The sequence below is a fragment of the Impatiens glandulifera genome, chromosome 9, assembly GCF_907164915.1.
Source record: "Impatiens glandulifera chromosome 9, dImpGla2.1, whole genome shotgun sequence".
In the NCBI taxonomy this organism is placed as follows: Eukaryota; Viridiplantae; Streptophyta; class Magnoliopsida; order Ericales; family Balsaminaceae; genus Impatiens; species Impatiens glandulifera.
The window spans coordinates 29,959,696-29,971,044 of record NC_061870.1 but is presented as its reverse complement, the minus strand read 5'-3'; the positions used below and the strand labels follow the sequence as shown (position 1 = coordinate 29,971,044).

At 31.5% G+C, this 11,349-nt stretch overlaps 3 protein-coding genes across 3 annotated transcripts; all 3 read right to left on the bottom strand.

The window, feature by feature from the left end:
• Positions 1 to 517: 517 nt before the first annotated feature.
• Positions 518 to 5,099, bottom strand: LOC124914258 (protein CLP1 homolog). The gene is made up of 10 exons (XM_047454764.1): positions 4,743 to 5,099; positions 3,829 to 3,897; positions 3,637 to 3,729; positions 3,084 to 3,325; positions 2,791 to 2,929; positions 2,435 to 2,491; positions 1,768 to 1,902; positions 1,024 to 1,259; positions 854 to 898; positions 518 to 723 (listed from the first exon to the last, which is right to left on the bottom strand). The coding sequence occupies exons 1-10, from the start codon at positions 4,959 to 4,961 to the stop codon at positions 636 to 638; spliced, it is 1,323 nt and encodes a 440-aa protein (XP_047310720.1). The 5' UTR covers positions 4,962 to 5,099; the 3' UTR covers positions 518 to 635.
• A 1,850-nt stretch (positions 5,100 to 6,949) lies between these two features.
• Positions 6,950 to 7,840, bottom strand: LOC124916183 (thaumatin-like protein). Its single transcript, XM_047456911.1, has 2 exons — positions 7,777 to 7,840; positions 6,950 to 7,701 (listed from the first exon to the last, which is right to left on the bottom strand). The coding sequence occupies exons 1-2, from the start codon at positions 7,838 to 7,840 to the stop codon at positions 6,950 to 6,952; spliced, it is 816 nt and encodes a 271-aa protein (XP_047312867.1).
• A 1,708-nt stretch (positions 7,841 to 9,548) lies between these two features.
• Positions 9,549 to 10,506, bottom strand: LOC124915369 (thaumatin-like protein). The gene has a single exon (XM_047456075.1). It carries the CDS (start codon positions 10,499 to 10,501, stop codon positions 9,683 to 9,685), a length of 819 nt encoding a protein of 272 aa, XP_047312031.1. The 5' UTR covers positions 10,502 to 10,506; the 3' UTR covers positions 9,549 to 9,682.
• Positions 10,507 to 11,349: the final 843 nt, after the last annotated feature.

The window sequence follows — 11,349 nt, the reverse complement described above, 5'->3', positions numbered from 1 at the left end:
CCACACAATTAAGGACACAATTATAATCAGTAATGGAATTTCTTATTTTTGAATTTTGACAGAGATGGATCCTGATGGTAATAAATATACATGAACATCATATATTTATTTATTATCCATATTTTATAATAATTTTAAATTTATTTTTTTATTATATAAATTTTCAATATATATTATATAAAATATAATTTTATCATATAAATATATTTTTTAAATATGATACAAACAGTAACTACTCACAAATTTATGATCTTAATATAAATCGAACCTGAAAATGATTGTAGCTCAGATTAAACTCATTTTTGACACTATCATAATCATATAAAACTCCTAACCTAAACCCATATATTGTAAATATAAACAAACTTGATCATAAGGAAAGCAATCAAAGCAAGATTTGGTTACACCCTATTAACTTATAAGTCAAAACATGGTTTAAAGACTTGTCAAGTTATATGACACTGTTTACTACACATACACAGATTAAAGTATCATGTTCTCTAACTGATTTAGTAGCAACTAGCATTCTTCCAAAAATATGTTAAGAAACAAAAATAACCCAATTGTTCTAATTACAACGGTTTTTGAGTAAAGCAATGGAAGATTGACCGTCAAAGGCTTTAATAATAGGCGCTTCAGGCTTCAACCCAAGATAAATTTCCGAGGAGCAAATATTTGCTGGGAAGCTCACTACCTGATGGTGCAAGGTATGTGATCTTCTTCCTGCATTCATGTTTTAAAACAAAATGATAAATAATTTGTTGAGAAATAATAACATATTGTGTCTCAAAAGAGGCTAGGTAGGTGGTTGCTTATGTTAAGACAAGAAAAAAAAGGTGGTTTAACATCAAACCTTTGCATGTCAATGCCTGTGATAACGAGGAATCCAGCCACGTTACTGCATGAAAAAAAGAATTGAGTCAGACCATTCCAGGGCTTGTTTGATGCAATTATCTGATATTGTTTCATGACTTTGTGTTCACCTCCTGTTATCATAAGGTTGGGAAGCATAGAGCAACTTACCTTGATATAATTTGATCAGGCTCTTTCGCATATGAAACACCAACAACCAAGTGGAGCATTTCTTGAGAGATATTCACTAGGACCAATCTTGTTGGATCTGCAACAGGCTCAGCACCAATAGGCAGGGCTGAGCGTGGGGCTTGTGGTCCACCACCAATTTTATAAACTGATATATCGCTAAAATTCGCAGTATTTGAGTGCGGAGATAGATCATTTGAGAGGCCATAAAAGTATTCCTGCAAACAGGAGTAGCTGAAGATTTTATTGATGGAAAACCTCACAACTTTGGCAAAAGTATAAATAAGAGTTTCCACCATCCCCAAAACAATTGCATTGTGTTTCTTTATGTATAGAAAGAGATCATTTATATTTTGCACCCTCAAACTTCTTAAGGTTTTGCTTTAGCCCCTTAAACCCAATCTCATTGGATTTTGCAAAAAAAAAAAATTTGATTTTACCCTAACCAAAAGAAACAAACTGCGCAATCATGCTGCCAACCCTGCTACTGCATTAACGCTGTTTGATTATTTCTGGTAGTTAAGGGGAATATAAAGTATTTCAAAAGTTTGAAGACAAAATCCAACAAGTTGGGTTTGAGGGACAAAAAGGCAAAGTTGAAAGAGATCAGTTCAGGGGGTAAAATACTAACTATTATTATCTCTAAAAAGTATGTATAGTTTTCTTTAGATCGATGCATACAGGTATAAAATTATAATTAAGCCAGAAATAGTAGTCCTAATTAACCTTTATTCTGTAATTTCTGGATTTTTGACGAGCTTTCTGACTCCTAGATACCACACCACCTGATTTCTGAAGTTTCACAACATCCACATTAGGTTTGCTTTTCAACACGTCCTTAAGCATACTATAGAGTTTCTCCTGCAAATATGGGAATAGTTATAAACATGAGATGGCTCCACCTGATAATTGAGCTTCCAGAATAATCAAACACTAACAAATATTAAGGATGAATTCATGAATCTGCCAACTGGATTACAAAGACAAGGGAAAAACTGGATTTGGAAGTTGGAGTAGTATATGTAATATTGGGCTTTTGGTGCACACAATTCTTAATTTGATATATCATTCTAGCTGAACAATGAGGTCCCAATTAATATTTTACCACATCAATGTCCAATATTTTACATATGATTTATGGACCTTGATAGTTGGCACATTTACTAAACTAGAACAACATCATAACATGCGCAAATAGAGAAATAGTACTCCAAAATAAACAGAGACTATGCATCTCTATCCCAACCGCTGAAGCAGAAGAAAAAACAAAGACATCATAGATCATTTATGATACATTCTCTTCCTCAAATAAGATAACATCTTTAAGTCTATATACTACCACAGGTTCTGGTCAAATTATCAACTTATGTTGGGACAGGAAATAAATATTTACCTGACCTAAAACCAGGACAACATCGACTTTGAACGTGTCAATGGCATGGAGAAGAAGCTGCAGCAAAATAGTATACATGAGATATAAAAATGAACATAGTCACAAACAGAACATGAGTTTCCTCTGACAATCAACATAGCCTATTTGGAAAGTATCTTTTTTTTCCCTGATAACTGAAGAAACCATTTCCCAAAATTTTATTGAATGTTTTTTAATGTTGAGAAATGGTAATAGACTAATAGTATATAATATTGACACATGTGAGCTTTAATTGAATTTTTATAAACAGTTTCTCCCTTTCTATAACTTTCCAAATAGGGCCACTAGTATAAGATAGAACCATGCATCAAAGGTACCTCATATCCAAGACCTTCAATCCATCCCATGGTGTTGATAACCATTCCTGCAGCTCGAGATTCAGCGTTTCCAGTGAATTGTTTCTCTAGAACTTGAGCAAGTTCTTTGACAAGTAGCTTGTACAAATCTGGGTTCAAACTATATACGACCACTTTCAGAAAAGGAGAAACAAATACTATGAATAAAAAGGAGCATATATTAAACATATGATCTTTTAACAAATAAAGACAGTAAGATGACAGCAAACAATCAGCAAAAGAAAGAAGAAAAAAAAAAAAGACAAGATCTCTACCCAGGATTGACATATCCATAGAAGTAAACAAGAGCCATCTCAAGCAGGATCCCTTCCACAGGATCAATAGGCATTTCTATAGGTGAAGCAGCAATGCATCCAGGAACAGTTATAGAACCTTGGCCTACGTCCAAATCCACAAAAGTAGGCTTCCAACCAAGTTTGGATGCCCAACTTAGAAGCATTCTTGACAAGGTGCTCTTTCCAGAATCCGTAGGTCCAACAGCAATAACCCTGGGTCCCTGAATGAAAAATAGATACTTTAGATTGTTGTTGAATGAGCGTGGTTATCGAAGCTCTCCACACTTCATCTCTAGCCAATGAAGTCTCTCTCTCTCCCTTCGCCCCTCTCGCATTCACGTATACTTTTTTGGAGAAAAAATTAAGGCATCAACGAGGAAAAGAACCACTTGCCCACAAAAAATGCAAGCCCCTGCGCTTGCCACAAATTTTTGTCTCCTATTTAGAAAACAATTCATTGCCAAACACACACACACACCACAACTTATGTTTTCCTTTTTGCATGTTTGTTTCACAATAAATGAAGGGATACCTGGGAAGCCTCTGAATCACCAGATGAATTTTTAGCACGCTTTCTGCGTTCATCCAATATAGCATGCACATTCACATAACTTATCATTGGGGTCTGAAATTAAAAAGATTAGTAAATCAGCAAAGGACCCAAACTTAACTTCTAAAGTTTTCCTCAACCAGTACATTACATGTTCCATTGAACTAAAAATACCTCATCTGCTGTATAATCAGTTTCAGTGATACCATCCATTTCAATTGTTGCTCCATACCATGTGAAAACCTGTGAAATAATGTAAGAAGCATATCAAGCAAACTGAAAGAGACTATAACAACTTATGCTCAAAAGTGGAAACATGAAGTGTTATATAACACTATAACTAGCTGACCACTGTCATTTTGTTTATAGCTTATCCATCATCCTCTCACCTACAAATGCTTTTTGCACTTGTAAGAGGAGAAATCACACACATTATTGAAGGATGTTATCCTTTGCAATATTTTGTTAGAAAAACACGACCAATTAAAAGTACAAACTGATTGTGGATCATAATTCAAGTTAATGAAACACAATTTGTTTTAAATGGTAACTCGTATATTAGCATCGAGAAGTATAATGAAGGTAGGGTTATCAAAGAAGACTTGTCTGAAAGAATCAATTATTACAGCATACAATAAAGCCAGTACAATGTTTCTTCTTACTAGACTTATATCTATCTTACAAACTGGTTATCTGGCAAAATCAAATATTACAATTATCCCAATAGACTGATGTTTCTTGCTAGAAACTAATTATCTGGTGGGAGTATCCAATGAAGTCCAGGGCAGCACCATGTTGAAAAGATACATTATGTTGAACATTAACATAAACCCTAAAAGACTATTCAGAGTTGTTAACAGTGGTTCACTTTATCAGATTAGGCAGTGAGTGCAAGAATAGTGTAGATATTATTGTCTCTTAACCATCATAGATGAAAAGATCTCTAATAATGCAACCATAAGATCAATAAGTGCAAGACAATTTGCACTCTCAACCCAAATCATGTTACCTGACAACAATATACATAGGATATTTATCTGTAAGCATTATTATTCGCAAATTTCTCAAAAAAATGAGCAATAGCTTACAGCAAATTTGAGTCTGGGAGGGAAAGTGAGCCAAATTCCTGGAGGAATTTCGGTGCCAAATATTTCGGCAATCCCATTGAGGAGACGGAGGCGAAGAGGCGATTCCGGTCCTACTTCGATTCTGATCTCACACTCTTTGTCAAGTTTAACCTCTTTCTTAGTTTGCTGTCCCGCCACTGCTGCCGCCGGTGGACCCATGGCCGCTCCACCATACGCCATGATTGGTCCAACCCTCTCTTCTTCGAAAAAATGTCTCTCTTTTAAGTTCACTATCTGGGTTCCTTGGTCCTGCGGATGAACTAAACTGGGACAAAGGGAAAGAAGTGAGTCTGAGGCGGCGGCTGCAGTACCCTGCAAGGGCTCTCTTTTTGCCAAAGACTAGAACCTCGTAGGCTTCAGGCTGAAAAGTGAAAAGTCGGCCCTGTTTGGTTTATTTTTTTCTTTTACTTATTTTTTTTAGCTTATATTATAAAAGGGAGGTGCTTTTCCCACCCCTTCCCATATTCCCACCCCCTCCCCCACTCCTTAATTAATTCCAAAATGACATATTTATCCTACCACCTTTATATATTTACATTTCTTATTTTATTTATTTTACTTATTTTATTTTATTTAATTATTAAGTTTTTTTTATTAAATATAATTAATTAATTAATTTTTAATATTTTTTAACTTTATTTATTTAATTAAAAATACAAAATATTATTATTTTTATATTATAGTTATTTAAAATATATTAAATATAATATTATTAAGTAAAATATTATGATTAGATTAATTATTAATTATTATTTAATAGATAATTTTATTTATTAAAATATTAATAATTATTAATATTATGTTTGAATAATTATTAATATATAATATTATTAATTAAAATTAAAAATAATTATTAATATATAATATTATTAATTAAAATTAAAAATATTGTGTTTGACTAATTATTAATATATAATATTATTAATTAAAATATTATGATTAGACTAATTATTAATTATTATTTAATAAATAATTTTTATAAGTATTTTAATATATATATATAATTAATATAATAAAATATTAAATATTTATATTTTATTATATTAGTACACATTTCAATATTTAATATATTTTAAATAATTATAATATAAAAATAATAATATTTTGTATTTTTAATTAAATAAATAAAGTTAAAAAAATATTAAAAATTAATTAATTATATTTAATAAAAAAAACTTAATAATTAAATAAAATAAAATAAGTAAAATAAATAAAATAAGAATATATAAATATATAAAGGTGATAAGGATAAATAAGTCATTTTTGAACTAATTAAAGAGTGAAGCGGGGGTGAGAATATGGGAGGGGGTGGGAAAAGCAATTTGCATTATAAAAATAGTTTATACTACAAATAAAAAAATTGTGATTCTTTTGTGTGCTTATCGCCCAATTAAGTTGGCAAATTACTCAATTTAAAAATTAAAATGTGATGAATTTAAAGTGAAAATAAAAATTATGAATGTGTCATTAACTTAAAAAAATATAAAATACAATAAATATATATATATATATATATAACTTTTATGGTACATTTGTTAAAAAATAAATAATATATATATATATTAACACTTCAAAAAATAATATATTATTATTTATTTATTAATTGAATAAATATGACAAGTTTAATTAAATTTGTAAGTAAATTATATATATATATATACGAGGAGTGATAGAGTGAGTGAATTTAGTGAGGGAATTTGGTGAGGGAATTTGGTGAGGGAATGACGTGGCATCACCTTCATTGGTTGAAAAATGTATAAGTGGGAGGAAAGAGAGAAAATAGGCATCATGGTTGGAAAATGTATAAGTGAGAGGAAAGAGAAAAAATAGAGAAATTATGCCACGTCATTCCCTCACCTAATCATTTCTTATATATATATATATATATATATATATATATATATATATATATATATATATATATATATATATATATATATATATATATATATATATATATATATATATATATATATATATATATATATCATTATCATGATACTATAGTTAAGGAAAAAGACAGATATATAAGATATTTTAGTTGCTTTTTTGAACTGATTAAACACATCATCGGCGACAATCGGCATGCATGCCGGATTCTGTATGTCTCCCGCCGGTAGATTACATGAACATTATTATTTATTACACACTAAAACATACATACATATTCATTCAACCATACCCATGTCCTCTTGGACATAGTTGTATTGAAGTTGATCATGATCAATACTGTCCCTTTTGGATGGACAAAAAGTAACCTCGTACTCATCAGAATGACAATTCACCAACGGAGAAGGGCTATCAAAGGCATAGCTAAAATAAGAAGGACAAGCCTCCTTAAACGTCTTAGAATACTTAGTCGGCTGACATTTATCAGGGCTCCCATACTCATTAACACAACAATACTTATCTTCCTTAAACGCAAGACAGGCACTCCGACAAGCCACCACTTCCTTCTTCTTATTTACCAATTGCAGTTCATCAGGGCACTTGTTCTTCAATTCCTTCACGCACCCTCCAATCACACAAGATCTCGATTTCACAGGCTTTGTCGAAACAGAAACCGCCAAATTGTAACCGTCCACTAGGCTGACATCGTAGAAGCTAGGTTTATCCTTATTGGATTGAAGGTTGAGTTCGACTAGTGTCACGGGTGGAGTGCCAATCTTGCCGTTGCATTCCAGCTGGCCGTCACAGTCCCCTGTTTCACATGCGGGATAAGAGTCGGTACTGAAGTCACAGCCGGTTCTAGCCCAGATGCGGCCGCTCCAGGTTCCGGGGAGTTGAATGGATTTGGTTTTGCCTGAACGAAGATGGAAACCGCCCCTGGCTATGACTTCGCCTGTGTTTGAGGCAATGGCTGGCCATATGTGAAACTTGCAGTTGTTGTTCAAGTTGATTGTGATTTCTTTGGCCTCCCCTGATGATCAATTATTAATAGATCAAATTCATTACCAGTTCATATATATAGAAATCAAACAATTAGATTAATTACCAGAAAGGATGAAGAGGATGTAAATGAACAATGAGCAGCTGTTGATACAAGTAATTATCTTCATTGATTCGATGGATGATTAATCTTTTTGGATGATGATACCAAAGAGATGGATCAGATTATTTATAATAGTTAGTTATTAGAGAGTGTATGTCTATGCGTGACACATTGACCCACATGAGCTGGACTTTTGGTCTTTCCCCATGCATGGCTGCACTCTGCAACACTAGTAGTCACGGGCCACACCAGACGAGATAGAGATAAAACAGAGGGATGAAATATATATATATTAAGAAACCAGAACTTTGCTTAGCTTTAGAAATAATTAGGAGATTGTAATGACAGTAAAAATATACTCAATTATTTGAAAATTTCATTAGCTATGTTCAAGTTTCAAGTAGGAGAATGAGATGGCTCTTCTTTATTTCCCCTTAGCAATATGGATCAGGATCGGGAACGCCTTAGCAATAGCACTCGATATTACCGCCTCTAAAGCAGCCAGTAAATATGTGTGTTTGTTCTAGACTAAAAGTTAATATAAAACAAGATTAAATTAATGTTGTTATTGTCGATTTCACTTGAAACGATTTAAATTAAAGAGATTATGACTATTGAGTATGTTAGTTTTGGACTTAATATAAATAAATAAAAAACATGTTCATTTTTGCTACTTGAACTCAAAGGTTAATGGTTGATTCACTTTAATAATAAAAAAAAGATATTGGAATAGGGGAGAAAAATATCATATTAATTATTTGTCCTAAGCCATGGAAGCACTTCATTTTTTATGTTAAAATTATTTATTTAATTGAAAATATATATTTCATATTTTCTCCAACTGCCAATTTGGTTGTTATTTACAATTCTTTCCTTATTCAAAAGAAAGTTGTATAATTTTTTTTTTTTTTTTTTTTGTAAATATTTCAAAGTTAACCGGTCCTTAGATCATCTTTATCCATGACAAAAAATGGGTTCGGTCATTCCATGACCAAAACCAAAACCAAAACCATGTCATTGTGTCTTTGTTTTTGTCAAATTATGACAAAAATTACAACAAAGGTCATCCAATCAAATGCTGCCATTTGTCAGCATTTGATTGGTTGTCCAGATTTTCTTTATCTCTTATCTTTAAAACCCGATTTTAATATTATTTATAATTTTCAAAAAAAATTATATCAAAATTCATAATTTTTCGAGATCTATAAATAAAGACCATTCTTCATATATTTCGGGGCACAAAAAAAATCACAATTTTCTCCATTTTTACTAATTATTCTCCTTTTGTTTACAATTATTCATAATTAATAATAAATTATTATGAATAACTACAACAATAATCCAAATATTTCCGCTGATTTTGATCCCGAATACAATTATCCATAATTAATTATTATTTTTAAAAATTAAAAAATATTATTATGTATAAAAATTAGAAATTAAATATTATTATTATATTTAAAAATTATTTATTATTTTTTTAATTTAAAAATAAAAATAATATTTTTTAATTCATGATCAAGATTTTATTGGTCATGAATAAGCACAATAACCAAAATCTTGGTTATAAAGCTCTTTTCATGATTATAACTATGATCATGATCCATTTTTTGTTAATGGATCTTATAGACACAATTTCAATTTAAACTATCTTAATAGAGTTCTCTTATACAAGAATCTTGACATTTGAACTATATTAGTGTAGGTAGTGAATTGATTTTATATTGAATATTATTGATTTATAAACAACTTTTATTATTGGCTTGTTAATGATTTGAATGTTTATATTTAGGAAGCATTGATACTAGTCAATAGAACAATGATTTAATTGGAAACAATTCCAATTAATTAATTCATATATGAAACAAACAAGCACCTATGAAACTGATCAAGTTACACATTCATTCATTCATTCAACCATGTCAATGTAGGTGTCGTTTTCACCGTGGTGTGGCTCATGACTGCCCCATTTGGAAGGACAAAAAGTAACCACATACTCATCAGAAGGACAATTCACCAACGGTGGAGGGCTATCATAAGCATAGCTAAAATAAGAAGGACAAGCATCCTTAAACATCTTCGAATAAACACTGGGCTTACATTTATCCGGACTCCCATATTCATTCGTACAACAAAACTCATCATCCCCAAACGCCAAACAAGCACTCCGACAAGCCACAACTTCCTTAATCTTCTCATTAACCACCTGCAGTTCTTCAGGACACACACTCTTCATGTCTTTCACGCATCCTCCAATCAGACAACTCGGTTTCATAGGCTTCGTCGAAACCGACACTGGCAAATTGTAACCGTCAACAACACTGACATCGTAAAAGCTCGGTTTATTCTTGTCGGCCTGGAGGGAGAGTTCGATTAGAGTGGCGGGTGGAATGCCAATCTTTCCCTTGCATTGGAGCTGGCCTTCACAGTCCCCTGTTTGGCAGGCGGGTATAATTGTTGTATCATTGAAATTACAATCGGTCCTGGCCCAGATTCGACCGCTCCAGGTTCCTGGGGCCTGAATGGATTTGGTTCGGCCAATGGGAAGGTAAAAACCACCATTGGCTATAACCGGCTGGCCGGAGTTTGGGGCGGTGGCTGGCCATATGGGAAATGGGCATTTGTTGGTCAAGTAGATTTTGCTTGCTTTTATCGTTCCTATATTAGTAGATAGAATAACTAAATGGCTTATAAGGTAGATTAGCCATGACCAGTTATTAATCTTCATTTTTAATTTAGTGTAATTTGTATAAAATTTGATCAAATGCTTATAGTTATATATAGTTGTTTATACTATGACCACCTTGGATTTTCTGGCGTGCTAGCTGCTTCTTAGATTGCACTTCAAGTTTGTTTTTTTTTTTTTTTTTTTGTGACAAAGAGATAACTTTGGAGGCAAGTTATGACCAACTTTCCAACTTTATATTAATTTTCCAAATCCTTAAACTTTAACTCCTAATATTATTTGCATTTTCTTTATGATGACGATTCTTGATGGATCTGTCACTAAGTAAATGAAGAAACTTGATCTTTCCTATTAGAGGGATTCCCTCAGGATATGAGTTGGATTTAATTAAACTCATGAAAAATAATAAATTTATTTATTTGTTTTTCCTACTTTAAGAAGGTTATGTACCAGTACCCTAATTTCTTAAAATTTAATTCATTATTTATTTTTTGAATTAAAAAAAAGTCATAAAATTCACGGTTTATTCTTCTGTTTCATTACTAATTTCTCTTTTATTTTATTTTATTTAAACTCATCATAATCACATTTATCTACTCTAATTCTTCGGTCCAGTTTTTAAATTTTTTGTAAGATGACAATTTATGGGCATGAATTTGTTTTAAAATATTTTTTTTTTAAATTTCTTTCTGGCTATTTCCTTATTTTGGTTATAGAAAAATATAGTATAATCAACAATTTACATATTTGTTGCATAATTTAAATTATCTCATAAGTCATAATATATATATTTATTATATATATTATTTATATCAGTTTTCTAATCTATATATATATATATAATGATGCTTAATTTTTAAAGTGTCTGGATTGTCGGGTCGAGATCTGTG